Source organism: Natator depressus, chromosome 1, assembly GCF_965152275.1.
Source record: "Natator depressus isolate rNatDep1 chromosome 1, rNatDep2.hap1, whole genome shotgun sequence".
Classification (NCBI taxonomy): Eukaryota; Metazoa; Chordata; order Testudines; family Cheloniidae; genus Natator; species Natator depressus.
The window spans coordinates 276,454,432-276,477,153 of NC_134234.1; the positions used below are offsets into that span (position 1 = coordinate 276,454,432).

The following is a 22,722-nucleotide window of genomic DNA, read 5'->3' on the forward strand; positions in this document are numbered from 1 at the left end:
GTGGGGGGTGGTGGTTAAGCGGTGATTTCCCGGGGGAGGGGGAGCTGAATAGGGGCTATCCTGGGGGAGGGGTGTGGGATTGTTGCGGGGAGGGGGTTGATACGGCCCCCCCTTGGGGTGGGGGGTTAGCGAGGGGCCCCCCCCTTGGGGTGGGTTGAGCGGCGCTTGCCTGGGGCGGCCGGGGCCCCTTGGGGGCGGGGCTGTCTCACGCGCGCCCCTGTGCTCTCCGCAGGCTGTGGTGCCTGGGCCCGTAGCCGCCCCTCCCCCCGGAGCATCGCCCATCTGCCCCGCTGGGAACATGGCGTCCGGCGGCTACCGGAGCAGCGGGGGCAGCACCACGGACTTTCTGGAGGAGTGGAAAGCCAAGCGGGAGAAGATGCGGGCGAAGCAGGCGCCGCCTGTGCCGGGGTCGGCGGCCGGTACTGACGGCAAAGCCCCCGGGAGCGTCTCCTCGGCTGCCGAGCTCAACAGCACCCTGCACCCCGCCGGCCCGGCCGCCCCGCCGCACCCCCCGGAGCGGGGCGCCCCGCCCCCCAGCGGGGGCACGAACTGTGTCCCCCTCTCCGCCAGAGCTGGCTCCAAGGAGCCCCCGCCCCCAGCCGGGGGCAGAGTGGCCGAGGCTGCGGGGAAGCCCCCCGCCGCGCCCGGCTCCCCGGAGGAGGAGAAGGCGGCGGCGGCGGCGAAGGGGAAAAGCTCCGGTCCCAGCGCCAGGAAGGGGAAGGGGCAGATCGAGAAGAGGAAGCTGCGGGAGAAGAGGCGATCGACAGGTGTGGTGAACATCCCCGCCGCCGAGGTGAGCCCCGCGCCCCTGCCCGGGGTGGGGGGTGTGTGTGCCTGGGGTGCGTTCAGGGGCTCGGTGAGCTCGCTGCGTGTGCGAAGGGCGGCTGCTGGGATGCTGCACCTGAGCAGCTAGAGCCCAGCTGTGAGCTCCGCTGCCTGCCGATCCCAACTCAGCCCTGGAGCTGCTCAGGCGGCGGGATTGCTTCCAGTTTCTTGTGGCGAAGGAGGCTTGTTCTCTCCTGCTCAGGATGAGGTGTGGGGAAGCTGCCTCCTCACCCGTGAGCTGTGCTATATCGCAGGGTGCGCGCTTGACGCGGCTGAGCATCCTCCGTCCTGTCTGCAACCCTCTGGGGACCAATAATAGGCCTGTCAGTGGCAAAGCTAAAGGTTTTGGTTTGGGAATCGTTTGGTGGTGTGCTGGACCAGGGTTGTAACGTCATCCCCCCTCTTTCTCCCCACCCCCTTAAACTGTGAGTTTAAAAACAAGACTAGACAGAGTCCTGGGGTCCAAACGTGTTGGGCTGGGTCTGAGCCCAAAGTCCTGATGCTTGCGTAGTTGCAGGCTTGGGCTCCTAGCGAGGAAGGATTAGTGAACGTTGATAGGAACAGCATCATCAATATATCCTTGAGCACTTTTTAAAATAAGTACAAGTATAGCACTTTTTAGTGTGTCTTGGTTGAAACTAGGATGTGAAATAGTGTGTGTGCCTTAGAAGAATTGCAAAGTATTCATTAATATGAAACACCCTTCTAACTATAGTCTGGTTATCTCACCACTTAAGACTTGGTGTGGTGATCTTTTGTCTAAGGTTAATCTTTAATGATTATCTTCTGCTTTTGTCATGTATTACTCTAATCTGAAGGTAAGTTTTTAATCTTCATAAATATGTAAAATTAAAAAGTACATGGGTTTATGTTACTTGTCAGTTACTTTACTGATCTAAACAATGAAGAGAAGAAGTCATGGTATCAAGCTCTGGATAAATATTCAGGTGTAAATATACTTAATCTAAAACAATTTCCTGCACTGGAAAAAATGCAGTGGTTTGAAGTGCATTTTTTTTGAAGCAGGGAAGAATATTTGTATCAGCCAACACAACTGTTCTTTGTGGTTTGCTACTAGCATGAAAATCTGGCATTCATTTAAAATACTCTTATAGGAATTCAGAAGCATGATAACCAGATCATTTGCTTTTTACAGCTAAAGGCTAGAGGAGACTGAAAACAAAGCTGAATTGCATTCTTCAATTTTATATTGATGATAAAGAACAACACTATTTTAGAGAACATGTATATCACTCTTTCTCCTCATCAACTAGGGACTGCTGCATGAAAAACAATCTTTTGTGTCTTATGCAGCTGGAGAAGATAAAATCCTATTTTCCTCACCTGAAGTCACTAATCCTTTCTTTGTGATGACATAATCACTTTCACAGCAACCACTTGTAATACCAGAAGCCTTGTCAGGTGAGGAATAAGCAGCAGGAACAAATGAAGTCTTAAATAAAAATTCTGTTTTAGGGCTCGGTCCCATAACTTTCACTAAAGTGATTAAGCCTCCTTACTTGCACAGTCTTCACTTTGAAGTGAAAGGTTGCAGGACTGGATCCTAAGTACTCACTAGGAGTTTGAAAACTTCCTTGATACCTACATGCCTGAAGACTCATCCCCAAATAAACAGTTTTAATCAGTTCCATGTGTCCAGTTATTGCTGCTCCTGCACATTAAACCAATTAGTATCTTTCCTTCTTATTGTTGTTCCCACCCCTACTGCCCTTCTCTTGAACCTGGGACCTCTGCTTTTTGCTTCCACTCCCTTACTATTAGAGGAGCAGTGGCTTAGGGCCTGCTCTACCTTTTTTTTGGGGGGGGGGGTAGCGGGGGGGGGAAACCGGCGGTTTCTCCTTCCCTTCAGTAACAAGTAGCCTGAATGGATCTGCTCCCTTACTTCCTTCTTATGTTACTAAAGAAATGGATTTGTTGGGGCCACTGTGCTTCTTCTCTACTCCAGACTGCCAACTTCTTTTTTCTCATTTGATCCCAAATATCTGCTTGCCTTGGGTGACCAGTTTTTTTTCTATCTCTGTCTCTTTAAGAATAACTTCGCAAAATCTTTCACTATGTGTCAACATTACTTGGAATAACTTAATGAAGTTTTTGCCATGGTATATGTTTTGTCTTAAAACTTTGAAAAACTTCATAGCCAGTAACAATAAACAAAGGGTTCTTTCACACCTTTAAGTGTCTGCCTTTTTAAAATAAGGTACACTTGGACTGAGAAACTCTGATTTTCTTTTTATGTCAACTTTTGTTATAACATTTATATTTATGATGGTAGCTAAATAAAATTACTTAAGCACTCCCTCAGCTCTGCAGGTTAAGGTGCTTATTGCATTTTTTTAAGTTGGTCTGGCTTGTGGGTAGAATTCATTGGTGATGAACATTGCCTCTTGACAGGCAAATATTTACATGAAACTGACTTTTTTGAGATAAGGCCAACTTCTTGAAAATCTAAGACTAACATTTTTAAATAGAAGTATATGTAACAGTAAGAATTTATAGTTCAAGGCCAGAAGGAACCCTCAGATCATTGTCTGGTCTACATATCACAAGCCATTACATTTCATCCAGCTATCCCTATGTTAAGTCTAATGATGATAGACCAAAGCATTTCAGTTCTCAAAAGACTTAGGACATGTCTACACTGCATCTGGGAATGAGCCTTCCAGCCTGGGTCTGCAAACTTGTGCTAGCATGTCTTGTGCCACCTTGCTAAAAATAGCTGTGTAGATGTTGTGGCTTGGGCAGGGGGATCAGGCTCTGGAGCCTGGGGTCTGTGAACTTGACAACCCAAGCCACAACATTAAACAACATCTGCAGAGCTATTTTTGGAGTGCTAGCATGAGTCTGTGGACCTGTCAGGGAGGCTTGCTCCCAGATGCACAGTAGGCATGCCCTAAATTGTATTCCACGGACGGAGAACGGGCCACTGCAATGGGAGGGAACTGATTAGGTCAGATGCGTAAATGATCCACTCCCCATGCTGCAGATAGAGGTCAATCTGACCATAAGGAAAAATTTCTCCTGGACCCCAAATCTGGTGGTCAGTTTGACCCTGAGCAAGACACTTCAGCCAGGCATCTAAGAGAGAAGATTCTCTCTACCACCTCAGCACTGATCCATCCCATCCTGTGTTATGTTTCCTGCTCTGGCCAATCAGAGATGCTTCAGAGGAAGGCAGAAAACCTGAGAGTACACTTGGCCAGTTGTGCATGGGGAGAGGAAATATTCCTTCCTGACCCCTGCATGTGACTAGCTGAAACCCTGAGATTTGATTATAGTTATTGTATTAATGAATTCTGTGTTTTGTGACTTTTCTGTATCTGAACTTCAAGAGAATATTCTAGTATAAGTACTTTATAAACCAAATTAATTATGTAATTAGTATTCTGAATATTAGCTACACGTACTTTCCTATGTTCAGCATATAATTTAAAATGCATATTTTCATCTCAAAGTAATGTGCACATAAGGTTCCCCTTTACATGACTTTAAAACAAAAAAAAACCTTTAAGTTTGCTGGACAGATGATGACCTCTGTACTTGGGTTGAAAATGTTAGAACGAGGAACACAGAAATAGTGGTACCTGTTGATGCCTTCCTCTTTCAGATAGCTAGACAGATTTTTCTAATGCTACACATAGTGACTTAGCTGTTCTGTATATTAACTTTGATGGGACAGAAGCATTTTTAGTCCTATCAGCACTTTTAAAATTTACCCTAGTATGTTCTAGGGATGTAAAATATTAAATGGTTAAACAGCTAACCGATAAGTACTAGTCTTATCTTTAATATATTACAATTAACGTTTAAAATAGATAGGTATTACAATGTCACAAAATTATTTTACCAAATGTGCACATTTAAAAACTCTGCAGCAATACCAGGGGTAGGGGTGGGGGCAGTGGAGCTTGCAGTTCCAACTCGAGGCACCACTGGAGCAGCCTGTGCCTGGTGGAGAGGACAACCCCCGCTTGGCAACCCCCTTCCTTGCAGCTGGCTGCAGCAGTGGGTCTACCCTGGCACTGCTGCTTTCCTGGCAGTGATCCACCAAACTAGCAGCATTAGGCAGCACCTACTAACCGGGAGAGTGAGGGGTAGGATCAGAGCAAGGCGCATGGCGCCCAGCCATGCACACACAAATGATCCCACAGCCCACTGTACTCCACTTCCAAGGAGAGACAGTAGGGTGAGTGCTCCCCCCAAGCCTGGGGTAGATTGTGAAGTTAATCATTAAACGGTTAACCGATATAATTTTAATAATTTAAATAGGTACTTTTAAAAAAATTTACATCCCTAGTATGTTCGGACTCAAGTGGGTTTTACTGTGTGTGTTCCTTTTCTCTGCGAGTCTTATGTTCTCTAAGTTGGCCACTGAGATGCCCTAATGTGTCAGTATTGAGAACTTTTCAATATGCATAGTGGCAAAAAAATCCTTCAGAGTAACAGCCATGTTAGTCTGTATTCGTAAAAAGAAAAGGAGTACTTGTGGCACCTTAGAGACTAACCAGTTTATTTGAGCATGAGCTTTCGTGAGCTACAGCTCACTTCATCGGAGCTGTAGCTCACGAAAGCTCATGCTCAAATAAACTGGTTAGTCTCTAAGGTGCCACAAGTACTCCTTTTCTTTTTTCTTTTTAAAAAAATCCTTAATTACTCATAATGCTACTGTCCCTCCACCTCTGTTGCCAACCAGCAGGATGGCATTGGTGAAAATGAGAATTCCTTAGTGGGTCTGGTATGGTTTATCTTTATTTTTTGTGTGTGATGGTAATAGTAAAAGGGAATAATATGCTAGCTGCAAATTTGCATTGTAACTGTTATATAGTGCATCATAATGTTCTATACCTATGACAGGAATAATAATAAAAGTCTCTGCTCCAGGAACTTACACTTTTATTTTAAATGTAATGCAACAACAAAAAAATCAACAAATAAGTAGTGGAATAGGGCAGGAGAAGGGTTACCTGTTTCTGTCCTACTGCCCTATCTTTATGATTTCAATAGGTTATTTTTTTAATGGTCAAGTTTCTCATTCCTTGTAAGCAACAAGAAAATAAGTTTTAGGACTCCATCTTAAATACTTCTATGAGTAAAGTTAAGCATGTTCTTGCGTAATTACATTGATTTCAATAGGGCCACTTTTTGCATAAGTGTCTGTAGGAGTGGGATTTTAAGCGGGACTTGGAAAACTACTAGCAGGAAGAACTGTTACTATGCCTTTTTGTTAATGGTAGAAGCATTAATCTTAGACCTGAGACTTTTTTAGTTCTACAGTAGAGCTCCCTCCCAGGAATTTTGAGACACTTGTCTGGCAGTGTTGGCCATAAATCTACAAAGTATGTGTCATATAGTGTAAGCTGGTATGGTTTCTCAGGTATGCCAGCAGGTGTTTTATTTTCACATAGTACTTTGTAAATGTTCACTTAAGCTGCAAAAAAACAGTAGCTATATTATGTACTACATTTTTCCACATAATTAATTATATTTTAAAAGGTATAATGAATCTCAATTTTACTGTTCAGATGATAGATGCATGCATATTTCTGATATATGCTGATGTAGGACAGCAAGCTAGACAGTTGGTTTTGATTTAATATGCTCTCTGACAGCATTTATGTTTTTGCACTAGGAAATGAAGTCATCTAAACTCAGAGGTGTTCTTTTGTTGTTGACAGGGTGATGAATGATTTAAGAGGGTGCAAACAACTCTGATCTGTATATCTTGTACTTGTGGCTACTATATTCTAGACATGACAATCTCCTGACCTCGTTGTAAAGAATAGTAGAGAAACTATTAGCGAGTAAGATCTAAAGGAGAGAGAACCCTGGGGCTGAATCTGTTTTGTAGGGGTATTGACAGAAGTGGTGGTCTACCTCTGTGTAATGGCTACAAGGATCCATCTTTCTGAAATCTACCTTCTCTTGGCTCATTTCCAAACACAGTATTCAATAAATAATAATGTATATCTAATCGTTTTAGAGCATACTGTATCTGTGGTGCTTAATACTTCCAGAACTTACAGAAATGAAAGTTCTAAATGGGGCAGAGAAATCAACACTCTAAAAGTAAAATTCCTGCTACCACAGCATTCCAGTATGTTCTGTTGTGTGGAACAAGAGAGAGTAACTTAGTTTTCATTAGACAAATTTAGTGAGCAAATGCCCCAAGCATAGTCTGTGTAAGCTAACGATGGTCTTAGAGTGAACATCCACACGGATTTCATACTTGGCACAGATGTGCCCCATACTGAGAGTATGGATTCTTGTGGCTAGCAGTATCCTTTTGGACCAAGTCTGTGCCCTCCTGCCTCAAGGCATAAAGGGCAGAGCAGGCCCAACTGTCCCTCAGTTCCTTGTTACATGAGACAGAACCCCTACAGTGTCCACTTTCTCTGTATTGTGTAGTATTCCTTAGGCTTGCATATAATATTTAGATAGTGTAGTTTCTGTTATACCCCCTGGCAAAACATATATATATATATATATATATATATATATATATAATTTTTAAAAACCTTCAATCAGTGTTGGTGAGGCTAACCCCTTCTTTCCTCTCCCATCCTGTCCCCCCACCCCCTCAATTAAGTACAGATATTAGTATTATGGCAGAAGTCAAGTCACCAGGATTTAAGACGTGTGATGTTTCAGTACCTATTAATGACAGACACTAACAGTGATTGTTCTGTCTTGGAAGCCAAATCCTGGTATGATGTTCCATCTGTTGCTCTTTCTCCAAGCACACTGAAGTGAGTGAAACACACCTGAAGTTGTTCTTCCTTGGGCACAGAGAGAGAGAGGCTTCAACCAAACTTCAACCATTGAGGCAGTCTCTCTGTGACCTGATGAGCCATGATTTCATCACAAGCTCCCAGGCCACATCCACTCTGAGACCCTGTTTATCTGCCGTTGCATCAGTGTTGATGTCTGATGGGCAGAAATGAACACTGTTCCAAAGATGATCCAAGGCACAGGTTGCTGTCCCCGGCACAGGCAGACTGAGATAAAAGGGTCATCAGATGCATAACCTGTCTTGGATTCATTTGACTGAAGGCCATCAATCTGAGAAGGCCCTTTTGACTCCCGGTACCAACTTCCATGTCGGCATATGTGGTACCCTCTTAACTGGCTGACTGCATTGCCTTTAGTAGTGACCCTTTGGTATTGACCCTGGCACTGAGTGCCTTGGTATCCAGATCCTCAGCACTGAGTGCCTAGGTGACCATAGCCCCAGTACCTTCCACTTTGATACCAGCTACCTCTATGTACCTACTACCTCAGCACTATCTTGGCATCTTGGTCTTTCAGCACATGTATGACTTATATGTGTACCAGTCACCTCTTCTTGAGATATTGAGGGTAATTTCAGTTTGAGCTGTCAGTATGCCAGGTTAGAGATGCCAAACTCCTATTCCAAGACAGGGCACAACTGACAGAGTGGCCCCTTTCAGAGGAGTTTTCCTCCTTTTCCTCCTCTTGCTGAGCATAGCAGAGACTCACGTTGATCACCTTTCCCTCCCTGGCTTTTGCATTGGGAGCCAGGGAAGGATGCTAGGGAGGACTCCATGATGGGAAGTAGAAAGAGGCCAGGGGTTTGTAGGGATTATCCTACTTGGTACCCCTCTGTATCCTCCACTTCAGTATTTCTGGCTTTACCAAGAGTGATCTTCTTGCACACCCTGGGGTGGGCAGCCATATTCCAGGAATCTGGTTTAATTAACCATCTCCAGGGCTAGGGCACCCTTTCCAAAGAGACAAATTAGGCTGCTTCAGGCAAGCCAGTTGATACATGACAGGCAGAAGGAGGTGACCGAGGAAGAACATTAGCTGCCAGGGGAAGAACTGCTGCAAGCTCTCCATCCTCCCTAGATGAGGCAGTGAATTCACCCATGTGTGCCTCAGTTGATTAATTCAAAGTATTTTGGAACCTGATGAAGTGCATGGCAGAAACTTTGAATAGCCCCTTCAAAGTGGTTCAAGAGAAGCAACACGTGTCTCTCATGGTGGAGGACTGACTGCATGTCACTACAGGCAGTGCTAGACATGTCTGACACTACAGCATGCACGATGGCCCCTGCAATAACCACGAGGAGGTCAGCATGGCTTCAATCTTCAGGGATCCACAGCGTGGTCCAAGTAAGAAATGAAGTTTTCCTATTCAAGGGTAATGAACTTTTAAACAATTAAATGGATGAGACCCTTCTCCTCTTCCTTAAACTCTTCAAAATCACAGCCCTATTTGGGCTTCTACATCTCTACCTCACGGAGGAAACAGTCATGCCAATGGCCTTCCTTCAGACAGTGCTTCCCAGCTCAATATTACAATGAGTCAAGAGGACCTCAGAACTTCAGAGGAGGTGACAGACTCCATCATAAACAACTTTGTCTTCTGTGTTGCCCCACAGTTTGGGGCTTCCACCAGGCAGCAGGCATGATGACCTTGTCAAGATCCTGATAGAATGACCTGTGGCTCTTTTTGCTTAACACTGCCACCCCTTCTTTGGCAACTACCTATTTTTATTTTCAGAAAGGTTGGCATTACCTTGGACTGGTGGATGTTGGAGATCATAAGCAAAGAGCATCGTATCCAGTTCCAATCCCTTCCCTGTCTCTTTTCAGGAATGCTTCTCCTAAGAGACTGCTCGGATAAGAAGTAGACTCCCTTCTACAATTGGGAGTGGTGGAGAAGGTGCTCTTGGGGCATAAGGGCAGGGGTTTTATTCCCTTTACTCTTATCCCAAAGCGGAAAGGGGGTTAGTGACCGTCCTGGATCTTCAGTATGTCAACGTCTTCATTTGCTATTACAGGTTCCTACTTTTCAGTGCATTGGATTCTCAGGACTAGAGTGCAGCCATTGATCTCCAAGATGCCTATTCCATATATCAATCCACGCAGCTCACAGGGAGTACCTCAAATTCCTGTTAGGAACATCTCACTACCAGTTCAGCATCCTGTCCTTTGGTCTTTCTGCAGCACCAAGGATGTTCCACAAGTGCTTCAGAGTTGTGGCCGCTGATATAAAGAGACAAGGGATCCAGGTCTATCCTTACCTCAGTGACTGGCTGATTCCAGGAAGATAATCAAAACAAATGACAACTCGATTCAAGTACTTCTGAAGTTCCTTGCCTTTGTAGGCTTCAAGTCATCAGACAAAAGTCCCCATGAACTCTGACACCGAGCATAGAGTTCATAGGAGCGCTGACAGACTCCAGATCAGAGAGAGATTCTAAACAGTAAGTCTCTTCAACCAGCTTCAGAGACGCCCAAGAACATCAGTGAGAAGATTTTTAAGACTTCCAGGATAGATGGTATCATGTACTTATCACACAGCATGCCATACTTCACCTACACTCCATATTTGGTGGTGGTTGCAATCAGTGTATCTACCTAGCAGACACCATATTGATGTGATGGTCATGTTTCCCATAAGAAGTCCTCTCCGCATTGAACTGTTGGAATGACCTTCTTCATACATGTAGTGAGCCTTTCTCTGCAACTCTGCTTCCCAAGATTTGGGTAACAGATGCCTCTATTCAGGGATTGGCATGGGAGAGGGGAAGGAGGCTCATCTAGATAACCTTGAGATTCAGGTCCTAAAAAGTCCTAGTACTCAGCTATTTGCCTGGCATGTAAAAAGCATTCCTGTCTCTTCTTCAGGGATCCATAATACAAGTGCTGACAGCACCAAGCTATGTATAATGTCAAGTGGCAAAGGGGCACAAGATTGTACTCCCTCTGTCAGGAGGAGGCAGTGCCACACCACTTTGGAATGGGTGCATTTTGAACCAGATCCTACTGGTGGCTCTGCACTTTTCTGGCCTTCAGAACATCCTGATGGATCAACTTGGTAGGCAATTCTCTGACAGCCATGAATGGTCCATAAAAGAACTAGTTTCACAGATTTTGCTAATGGGGATTCCCAAGAGTTAGATGTTACGGCAAAAATAAGTATCAGACATTGTTTCAGACTGCGTTCAAGCCAAGGCTCCCTGACAGATGACTTTCTCATCCTCTGGATGCCAGGACTGATGTATGCCTTTCTACCTATTCTCATGATACCAAGAGCAGCACTGACGTAAGACGTAGGACTGATTATGATAGCTGCAGCATGGGCCAGGCATTTCTGGTACTTGGATCTAATGGACTTATTGCTGCAGCCCCCAGGGCTGAAGGGCTTTGGCTGGCACTCTCCTACTGCTCAATGGGCCAATCTAACAGTGTGGAATCCTGGCTGGCTGATGTTCACTTAAAAAAGCTGTTCAACTGAAGATCAGAACTTTTATTTTCCAAAGCAGGAAACCTTCACCCAGACTTGCTTGTGTAGCTAAATGAACGAGGTTTTCTGTTTGAACAATTCATCACCAGCTGTGTACCTTAACACCTGTTTTAGTAATACTAAACTATTTACTGTTCCTTAAAGGCTTCCAATCAGATAGGCCTGTCCTGCAGTCATTATCTAATGCCCATCTCCAAGCAATTAGTCACAGAATGGAATCTGCTGTGTGGACAGGCAATTGAAGGTAGAGCTACCATTACTGTAGAGAAAATAATCTTTCTAATTCATTACATTGCCTAAACAGATTATGTCAGATTATGTATGGGTCATTACACAAAGTAAAACTATTTCCCCATGTTTATCCCCCCACCCCCCACTGTTCCTCAGACGTTCTTGTCAACTGCTGGAAATGGCCCACCTTGATTATCACTACAAAAGGTTCCCCCCCTCCCCCCCTTGCTGGTAATAGCTCACCTTAAGTGATCACTCTGGTTACAGTGTGTATGATAACACCCATTGTTTCATGTTCTCTATGTATATAAATCTCCCTACTGTATTTTCCACTGAATGCATCCGATGAAGTGAGCTGTAGCTCACGAAAGCTTATGCTCAAATTTTGTTAGTCTCTAAGGTGCCACAAGTACTCCTTTTTCTTTAAGCAGATTATGTGCATGCTGTCACAAAGCAATGGAACCCATTTCAAACACCTGGTAAAGCTAGAATGCTGAAACAAAGGAGCATGCAATAGAGTTGCCAGGTGTCCAGTTTTTGATGGGAACGCCTGGTGGCTCTGGTCAGCACTGCTGACTGGACTGTTAAAAGTCCAGTTGGCAGTGCTGCAGGTCTAAGGCAGGCTAGTCCTTACCTGTCCTGGCATCACTCTGCGCCCTGGAAGCGGCTAGCAGGTCTGGCTCCTGGGGCGGGGGAAGCACACACAGCCCCATGGCCCCCCTGCCTAAGCACTTGCTCCGCACTCCCATTGGCTGGGAACCGCGGCTAATGGGAGCTGGGGTGGTGATGGCTGCAGATGAGAGCAGCGTGCGGAGCTTTCTGGTCCCCCCCCCGCCTAGGAGCTGGACCTGCTGGTCGCTTCTTGGGCGCAGAGCGGAGCCAGGGCAGGCAGGGAGCCTGACTTTGCGCCACTGACTGGGAGCTGCCCGAGGTAAGCCCATGCCCCAACCCCAAGCCCCCGCTCCTGCACTCAAAACCCTCATCCTCCATCCCAGAACCTGCACCTCTACCTGGAGCCCTCACCCCCTTGCACCCCAGCCCTGATTCCCCCTCCCACCCTCTGGAACACTCTCCTGCACCCCAAATCCCTCACCTCCAGCCAGAGCTTGCACTGCAACCTCTTGCCCCAACCTGGAGCTCCTTCCCACACACTGAACCCCTCATATATGGTCCTACCCTGGAACTCGCAACCCCAGCCCAAAGCCCGTATTCTTTCCCAACACACTGCCTCAGCCTGGAGCCCCTTCCCGCACCCTGAACTCCTCATTTCTGGCCCCACTCTGGAGCCTGCTCCCCCTCCTGTACCCCAACCCCTTGAGCCAGCCCAGTGAAAGTGAGTGAGGGTGGGGAGAGCAAGTAACGGGGGGGGGGGAATGGAGTGAGCAGGGGTGGGGCCTTGGAGAAGGGGTAGGGCAGGGGGTGGGGCAAGGGTGTTTTGTTTTGTGCAAGTAGAAAGTTGGCAACCGTAGCATGCAAACACTCCCCAAGAGCTACCTGCTTTTGAAATGGATGCTTGTCATTCTGTCACAGAACAAATGCTCCATAGTAGGATCTGTGGGGGCAATACATTCAGAGACAAACGCAACGCACTCTTCCAGATTTATAGCAAAATGCTTGTCTAACAGGAAGTCAAGCTTTAAAATACAAATGTGAGACCATTTATGAAGTTTGACACCACTATTTGAAAGGAGAGCTTTATAAAAGACAAATCAGAATTGGGACCCACACTTAAATCAAGCCAGTAGGTCACTCCTAGCCAGGTGTTCTGTCCTCTTTGCCATAAATACATGCTATGTTTGATTTTGAGGAAAGTGGAGTTGAAGCTTGCATTTCTAGTCTTGTGGTGCTCCTTAATTCCTTTCTTTGAGGGCAGAACTCATGGGGTGTTCGTGAATGCTTCTTTGCTACACCACTGGCTGTATGTGATTTGTAAAGGAACACAAATGTGAAATCTAATTAACAGTATTACCAACCCCAAACATCCAAAAAGTGAGTCAGGGTCCCCAAAATAAGATCTTGAAAAAATAATTTAATAATAATTAAATTTATAATAATAATAATTTTGGTGGGTTTTTTTTTAAATTTTCCATGTGTGCACATCTTCAGGATTCATGTTTTCAAACTCTTCTCTTCAAGCATAAGGTCTATAATCTTTCTCAGAAAACTATTTATTTCCCCATGTTTATCCCCACCCCCCACTGTTCCTCAGACGTTCTTGTCAACTGTTGGAAATGGCCACCTTGATTATCAGTACAAAAGGTCCCCCCCCCCGCCCCCGCCCCCGCTCTCCTGCTGGTAATAGCTCACCTTAAGTGATCACTCTCTGGTTACAACCGCATTTGCTCCAACCCCTCAGACAGAGACAAACACCTACAAGATCTCTATCAAGCATTCTTACAACTACAATACCCACCTGCTGAAGTGAAGAAACAGATTGACAGAGCCAGAAAAAAGAAAAGGAGTACTTGTGGCACCTTAGAGACTAACCAGTTTATTTGAGCATGAGCTTTCCTGAGCTACAGCTCACTTCATCGGATGCATAGCATATCGTGGAAACTGCAGAAGACATTATATACACACAGAGACCATGAAACAAAACTTCCTCCCACCCCACTCTCCTGCTGGTAACAGCTTATCTAAAGTGATCTTCAAATAGGGCCATTTCCAGCACAAATCCAGGTTGTACACGGAAGTCACCTACTACAGGACAGGCCCAACAAAGAAAATAACAGAACGCCAACGCCACCCCAACTAAAACCTCTCCAATGCATCAAGGATCTACAACCTATCCTGAAGGACGACCCATCACTCTCTCTCAAATCTTGGGAGACAGGCCAGTCCTTGCCTACAGACAGCCTTCCAACCTGAAGCAAATACTCACCAGCAACCCAACCCCACACCACACCACAGAACCACTAACCCAGGAACCTATCCTTGCAACAAAGCCCGTTGCCAACTGTGTCCACATATATATTCAGGGGACATCATCATAGGGCCTAATCACATCAGCCACACTATCAGAAGCTCGTTCACCTGCACATCTGCCAATGTGATATGTGCCAGCAGTGCCCCTCTGCCGTGTACATTGGTCAAACGGCACAGTCTCGACGTAAAAGAATAAATGGACACATCAGATGTCAAGAATTATAACATTCATAAACCAGTTGGGGAACACTTCAATCTCTCTAGTCACTCAGTCTCTGACCTAAAAGTCACAATATTACAACAAAAAGACTTCAGTGAGAGACTGCTGAATTGGAATTAATTTAGGCTTGAATAGAGACTGGGAGTGGATGAGTCATTACACAAAGTAAAACTATTTCCCCATGTTTATCTCCCCCCCCCCCGTCCCCCCCCCTTCCTCAGACGTTCTTGTTAACTGCTGGAAATGGCCCACCTTGATTATCACTACAGAAGGTCGTCCCCCCCCGTCCCCCCAATTCTCCTGCTGGTAATAGCTCATCTTAAGTGATCACTCCTCTCCTTACAGTGTGTATGATAACACCCATTTTTTCATGTTCTGTGTGTATATAAATCTCCCCACTGTATTTTCCACTGAACGCATCCGATGAAGTGAGCTGTAGCTCACGAAAGCTTATGCTCAAATAAATTTGTTAGTCTCTAAGGTGCCACAAGTACTCCTTTTCATTTTTTAAGAGTTTCTCATATAATCATGAGACTCCGGAAGGGAGGCTTAAAGAATAACTTTTTTTTTTTAATGATTCAGTACTGCCAGCTGTCTTGATTTTTATCATGTTTCACAATCTTTGGTGTTAAAGAACCTTCACTGACATCTGCTTCTTGAGTTACCTTTCTAACTTTTATTTTCCTAAAATGTATTTTTCCTCAATTGTATGAGACGTCCACAAAACAGACACAGTGCATATATAAATTGTTCAATATACAAAGTAATCAAGCTGGAAAAAAGCAGAAACTTCTGTTCTTTGATCTTTTAATTTACAGTAGGTAAAAAAATCTTAGGTATGATTTCCTCCTTTCTGCCCACAAATGGATGTCTGTTTAATTTGAAAAATGAGACTAGGTGAGGGGATTTGCACGGGTTGTTGGGAATATATTTAGTGCCAGTGCTCTTTTAGAGAGCTGTATATAATGTTATAGGGAAAACTTAATTGCAGCAGAATTAATATCAGTAGGTAACACAAGGTTGACATGAACTATGTTTAACAGCAATAAAAACACTCCTAAAGTAAAAGTATATAGTTCAAAATATTCTTACAAAATTGTGAACTGGTTTTATATTAGCCCCTTTGACTATAAATCCAGCTTTCAAATAATGTCTCTTGCCAAATTACAGTAATTACATTTTTGTCTAATGTTAGGGTTTGTTTGTTTGTTTGTTTGTTTTTTTTTTTGTTTTTTTTTTAAACTTGCTCATGCTGGGAAGATAAGATAACAAAGTCCCCCAAAAGAAATTCCCTTCTTAGAACTTTAACTCAAAGATTGAGTATGCAACTGTGGTTTTAAGGTTTAAAGTTCAGACTTTGGTTTGACACAATTAACACAGTAAATGTTTTGGTGACATGAATGGTTGTCTAAATGTTGGTATTGTGAGGGGGGAAGATACTAAAGCAGGGCTGACAGAACATTTCAGTTGGAGGGAAAATGAGTTCTCAAAGCTTGTGAACTCTAGTTGGAAACAACATAAGTGCCTAATCCTGTGAGGAGTGCCCTCTGCTCCCAGGTTTTGTCTATATACCGAGAACTGTTAACACTAACTCATGACAAGTTGTAGCGACAGTAGAAGGTATAGTGTAGATAGATAGTATGGTGTCCAGCATTTATTTATTGTACCATTATGGAGTCCAGGCTACAGTACTGCTTCTACCACTGTTACTGCTGGTGGAGTTGCACTGATAATGCATTACAGCTGTAAAGTTTGCCAGTGTAAACAGAACAAATTTGTTCCCAGTGGGAACATAGCTACAGTTTCTACATCTCAGTGCCTTGTTTGTAACTTATTTTAAAAATAATGCAGCTCTCTCCCCTTTCTGTTTTTGTCCTCACCACCACTTCCCCCTCTCCTGTGTTTTTGTAGATGTTCCTCTCTTTTTGGTGTCTTTCATATATTTTTAAAATGTAGAGCTCCTGAAACTGCAGGATTGGTGGCACTGGAAACAGAAGTCCTCTTCATGCAGATAAAATAGGATAGTGCAACCTTCTGCATGCTACACTGCTCATGCACTATACTCCAGTTGCGGAATGATCACTTTCAGAGATGAGGTCAATCTTTTTAATCTTTGTTCTTTGGTGAGACTTTCATGAAAGGTAGATTGTGATGGTGATTGTTGTGTTGTGAATATCTGCAGTTGACCAGAGACTAGTAACTCTTCGGTGCCACTGAATGCTGCTGACATGAGATGGACAGTGGTGAAAAGTAGCAGAAGTCCTTATCAATCCCCTCAGCTTGTTTTGACTTCAGCATTTTTTTTTTTTCTTCTGAGTGCAGTTGCTGGAATAGTGGTATTCCTTGACTAGCTTTAGTAATTAGGTATAGCTATTCTGGGCACTCTTTCACTTTATTTTTAGACTGCTTTATTCTCTCCATTGTGTATTTCAAGTTTACTTGTAAGTATGGATTGACAGAAATTCCAGTGGGAGAAAATAGGTTCAATGTAAGCAAAATGAAAACAAGTGTTCGTGTCTGTATAAACTTAAGGGACTACACACAAGGATATTTCCTTCTGTCCTCTCACTTTATATTCTAATCAGTGGTTGAAAGTTTCCTTCAAATCTATAGCTTTGGTCTCTGCCCAATAACCTTTTTCTCTTGCCTCTTTACCAGGGCTGTCCACTCTTCAATCCTGCAGCAAACCTACTTATAAGCTAAACCTTTTTACGTTGCCTCTTGACTGAAGAGAGATGATCGATCTACCCCTATGATCTTTATAGAAAATCTGTGCTATGGCACTTCAGATTAAACCAATAGGTGTCTGTCCTTTCAGTACTCTTATTCCACAAGAATGGAGTGCATTTCATAATGCCCCCTAACAAGTCAGTGAGTTTGGGTATAACTTGTCAACCCGTGGTGGTCATTTTCAAAGCACTTGCTAATTACTTGTGGTGGCTTGTAAAGTGTGTTAATCTTACCCTCAAGCTGGATGAACGATAAATGCCTTATTTAATTACTAGGTTAATGGTCTCCTGCAGTGGAGAAGACATTGCTTTTGGGTTAGTTAGCTTCTGTTGTTTCACAGGTGTAAATGCCGTCCCAAATTATTAGTTACTTTCCAAGAGATTGTATTTCAAATCTAAATAGAACCTTTCTTATTTCCCTGCTCTTTGTTCTGTAGAAACTACCTGGCGTTTACAGTAGCTGCTGGAATTCGGGCAGTATTGACTTTTGTTATAAGACAAGGGTATTAACCTTCATCATCCTGACCTAGGTCATGTGATTGAGGCCAGGAATTAAAGTCCATTGCTTTCCAACATTCCTGTGTGACAAAACCTTATTACTCATGGCATAGTTTAGTATAACAGACCATAGGCCCTGTCTCTATTTTAGGGAAACTTTTTAACTTTCCACCAGTGCTGGTAACGTAGGGAGCCCTAGCGTAGACAAGCTGCTGGCTTCTACTGGCATTTTTAACATTCTCACCTATTCCTGGTTCAGAGCAAATCTGATAGACATAGTGTTAAATTCCGGCTACGTTAAAATTCTGTTTTGCTAACGCTGTGGTGGAACTGAACTGGATTTGGCAATGGCAGGGAAACTTTTAGAAAATTTTCCTACTACAGAGAGGAAAATGTTTATTTAAATGAATATTGATAGGGTGGTAATTGTAGTAATCATATTTCTTTTACAACTAAACACTCTAGAGTTGGGATTTTTGTTTAACTCATCACTATTTTGAATGGTTTTACCTTTTCTTCAGTGAGCTTGGACAAACTACTCATTTTCACTTTTTCTTGCACACAACATGCTAGGACAAGTCAAAGATACAAATTTAAACATAGTGGGAATTCAGCACCTCTCCTTTCTCAGTCGTAACCCATGTTTTGTTAAATTTTCGAACACATGAACCTATTAAGTCTGAAAAGGCTATTCAAGTGGATTTTCAATGGAAATACGCTAGCTATTTTTCTTCTTCCTCCCTTCAAACCCCCCCCCCCCAAAAAAAAGAGAGTACTGTATAAATGAAGACTATTTTATAGAAAATGTATTCTGTAATGGAAAATTGCCCAGATGTTTTTGGCTTTACTTCCAAGGCCATGTTGCTACCCCTCAGGATGGTAGCTGTCTGTCTTAATGCCCTAGCTAGTTCCAGAGTTGGGTGTCTTACATGAGAATCTCAGATCTTAAATATTTTTAACTAAGTTCTAGCCTTTGTGGTTGCAGAAAAAAGTCTGAGATGTGGTAACTCTAAAAGCACAAAAACTAGAAAAAAAAATTAAAGAAAAAAACCCAAATTTATCATTTAAAAAATCTCATGGTTTTCTCTTGTCTAATGATTTCTGAATGCTTGGGCTTGGCAATACTGAGAGTGCCTCTGTTTGGACTGACATCAGAAAAGACTTGCATAGCGTAAATAGCAAAATACAGAACGGTTAGTTTAAAACTGTTCCTTTTTTGTCACTTTTTGTATTTTTCCCCCTCTTCTCCTCTCCTCTTTGACCTCCTCCTCCCCCCAATACTGGAGGGCGCATGCTGGTCTGGGTGCAACTCATGGATTACAACCACACATTCCATTGCAATTAAACTTTTTTCTTCCCCTTCTGATTTTGTTGCAGCACTGTAGTGACCCCAGGAGATGACTTCCAAATTAAAATTGTTTTCTATTAATATATTCTAGGGCTGTCAAGCAATTAAAAACGTAAACCGCGCGATTAGACAATAATAGAATACTGTTTATTTAAATATTTTTCAATGTTTTCTACATTTTCCAAATATATTGATTTCAATTACAACACACAAAAAAGGAGTACCTGTGGCACCTTAGAGACTAACAAATTTATTTGAGCATAAGCTTTCGTGGGCTAAAACCCATTTCATCGGATGCATGCAGTGGAAAATACAGTAGGAAGATAATTTTTTATATATATCTCTTCCTACTGTATTTTCCACTACATGCATCCGATGAAGTGGGTTTTAGCCCACGAAAGCTTATGCTCAAATAAATTTGTTAATCTCTAAGGTGCCACAAGTACTCCTCGTTCTTTTTGCTGATACAGACTAACATAGCTACCGCTCTGAAACCAATTACAACACAGAATACAAAGTGTACAGTGCTCACTTTATATTTTTGATTGCAAATATTTGCACTGTAAAAATCAAAGTAAATAGTATTTTTCAATTCACCTACTAAAGTACTGTAGTCCAAACCCTTTATCATGAAAGTTGAACTTACAAATGTAGACTTGCGTACAAAAAAACCCCTGCACTCAAAAACAGAACAGTGTAAAACTTGAGAGCCTACAAGTCCACTCAGTCCTACTTCTTGTTCAGCCAATCGCTAAGAGAAACAAATTTGTTTACATTTATGGGAGATAATGCTGCCGACTTCTTAATTACAATTCACTGTTGTAGCTGGTGTCGCAAGATATTTGAGCCAGATGCACTAAAAATTCATATGCTTCATCATACTTTAGCCATCGTTCCAGAGGATATGCTTCCATGCTGACAACGCTTGTTAAAAAAATAATGCGTTTATTAAATTTGTGACTGAGCTCCTTGGGGCTGGGGGGAATTGTATGTCTCCTTCTCTGTCTTACTCACATTCTGCCATATTTCATGTTATAGTAGTCTTGGATGATGACCCAGCATGTTTTTTTCTTTTTTAAGAACACTTTCACTGCATATTTGACAAAATGCAAAGAAGATATTAATGTGAAGTTTCTAAAGATAGCTACAGCACTTGACCCAAGATTTAAGAATCTGAAGTGCCGTCCAAAATCTGAGAGGGATGAGATGTGGAGCATGCCTTCAGAAGTCTTAAAAGAGCAACACACATTTGGTGGTTTGGGTTTTGCAGTTGCCGCATCATAGTAAATCAACCTTCTGCTCTGACTCAGATGATGAAAATGAACATGCACTGTCAGCACTTCTTTGGATAATTATCGAGCAGAACCCGTCATCAGCATGGACATGTCCTCTGGGATGGTGGTTGAAGCATCAAGGGACACATGAACCTTTAGCGCATTTGGCATGTGACTATCCTGCGGCGCCAGCTACAACAGTGCCATGCGAATGCCTGTTCTCACTTTCAGGTGCATTATAATTAAGAAGTGGGCAGCATTTTCTCTCATAAATATAAGTGAATTTGTTTCTTAGCAACTGGCTGAACAAGAAGTAGGACTGATTGGACTTGTAGGCTCTAAAGTTTTACATTGTTTTTGAGTGCAGTTATGCAACTAAAACTACATTTTTAAGTTGCACTTTCATGATAGAGACTGCACTAGAGTACTTGTATGAGGCTAATTGAAAAATACTGTTTCTTTTGTTTACAAATATTTGCATTCTTATCATTTTTACAGTGCAAAGTGAGCACTGTATACTTTGTATTCTGTGTTGTAATTGAAACTGATTGAAAATGTAGAAAAACATTTTTTCTACATTTTTCCTACTGCTCCTGGGAAGGCGGTGAACTCACACCGCCTCTCTGCTCCTCTAGCATTGTGACTCCAGAAGGGGGCAGGGCCGACCCATCCTGGCGGTCTCAGGGGACGGGCTGCTGTTTTCCCCCACCCCTCCAGTCACTGCCCCGAAGGCTGTGGCTGCAAGAAAAGCCCCTGGTAGCCACATTTGAGAGAAACTGTATTATACCAAGGGTTCAAATGAAAGCAGAGGACAACAAATGAGAAAATGGGAATGGGCATGAGGGTCAGAGGTTCAATATTAGAGATCCAGAAGGGGACACAGAGGATAGAACCTCAGACAGTACCCACTGCTCCTCAAATATGTCAAAGGAGCCAGCGGATGCGGCCCAGAAGAACTCTGCCCACATATGTGAGCCAAGGGAGTAGCAGAAATAGCCCCCACAGTCACAGAGCACATCCATGTCCAGCATCCTTCTCCTCCTGGTGTCATAAATGGACGCTTTGGCCAGCTCCAGAGGAGGTTGTTGAGGAGGTCTTGTGACTTCATGGGGCAATGGACAGGGTGTACATAGAAGAAAAAGGGGTTTGGGGGGGAAGTGCAGCCAGAATCTCAAAAGGAGGTTCTGGAGTAGCTGGAAAAGGGGCTGCAACCTGGTGCACTGCAGGTATATGTGTGCCAGGGTCTCCCATATGCTGTTAAAAGGACAGGAGTCAGGGATGGAAACGAACTGCTCCAGGTACACACCCATGCTCACAGCTCCATGAAGGAGCTGCCAGCTGATATTCCTGGTGGAATACAGGCTGTTCCACCAGGGTTCCTCATCCTCCACAGGTGATAAAAGGTCCCACCACTTGGTGTCAGGGCAGGACATGAGAGAGAAAATGAAACGTGTGGAGCATGAGCGTGTACAGATGTGTCCTTGGCATGGTTCAGAAGTGAACCAGCTGCAAGTTGCATAGCCACCTCGGGTATGCAGAGGGGGTGGCTGGGAGAGGCTCGCAGGGTAGGGGTCTGATGAAAAGGTCCGGAGGGTCTGTGGTGAGGGGTGGTCGGGGAGCACCTTCCTGCAGGACCTGCTCAAGGAAGGTTTGAGAGGCAGGTGTTAAGTTTGCGGGTGAGCCAGCACTCTGATCATGAGGCATCAGTCAGCCCCCCTGCCAGGAAAGGCTGATTGCCTGGTGAGCCAGTTAGTCCAACAGCTGTTGGGTATAAGGAGGACACAGGAAAGGGAGTAACCAAGGCTAGCTGAGCCCAGTGTTTTCAGAGATCTCAGTTCTTCCCCAGCCCTGCTGAAAAGATAAAGATGGAGAAGCACTATGTGTAACATTGTTGCATGGGACTCTGTTGTTGGGGATGGAAGTGTAAATAAATAACATGAAGTTGCCACTCAGTGGACAGTCTGACAGGTTCCTGGGGTGTCTTAAGATGGGGATGGAGCACACCCTGTTACACCATCTTTATGAATGGAAAAACTTAAATACCCCACCCTCCAAAAGGAGGTGAAAAGACACAGAAACTCTCTCAAATTTTGAAATATTTTATATCCTAAGATATGGAAATATGACCTGCAGATAAGCAGAACAGAAGATGATCTCCTGACACATGATAGTCCTACAGCTAGTTTGAATGATAATTCCAGATTTTCAGTGTTCCATAGTTGTAAATATTATCCAGTAGTTTGTAAATATTTGAGATATGACAAAGAAAATGGTTATGTTTTGCAAAATGGCTGTTCTTTCTATTTCTTGTACTACTAATTGTACCTCGTTTTTTTGAAAGTATAACATGTCTTTCAGCCAAGACTTGGTAATTCGTATAT

The 22,722-nt window shown here is 43.6% G+C and overlaps 1 protein-coding gene across 1 annotated transcript in view; it reads left to right on the forward strand.

Annotated features, from left to right (window-relative positions):
- PAWR (pro-apoptotic WT1 regulator) overlaps positions 1-22,722 on the forward strand; it is a 145,728-nt gene that overhangs the window by 527 nt on the left and 122,479 nt on the right. The window contains exon 2 of the mRNA XM_074941988.1: positions 233-793. Within this exon, the coding sequence (XP_074798089.1) occupies positions 299-793 (495 nt within the window). The 5' untranslated portion in view covers positions 233-298. The remainder of the gene's footprint in view (positions 1-232; positions 794-22,722) is intronic.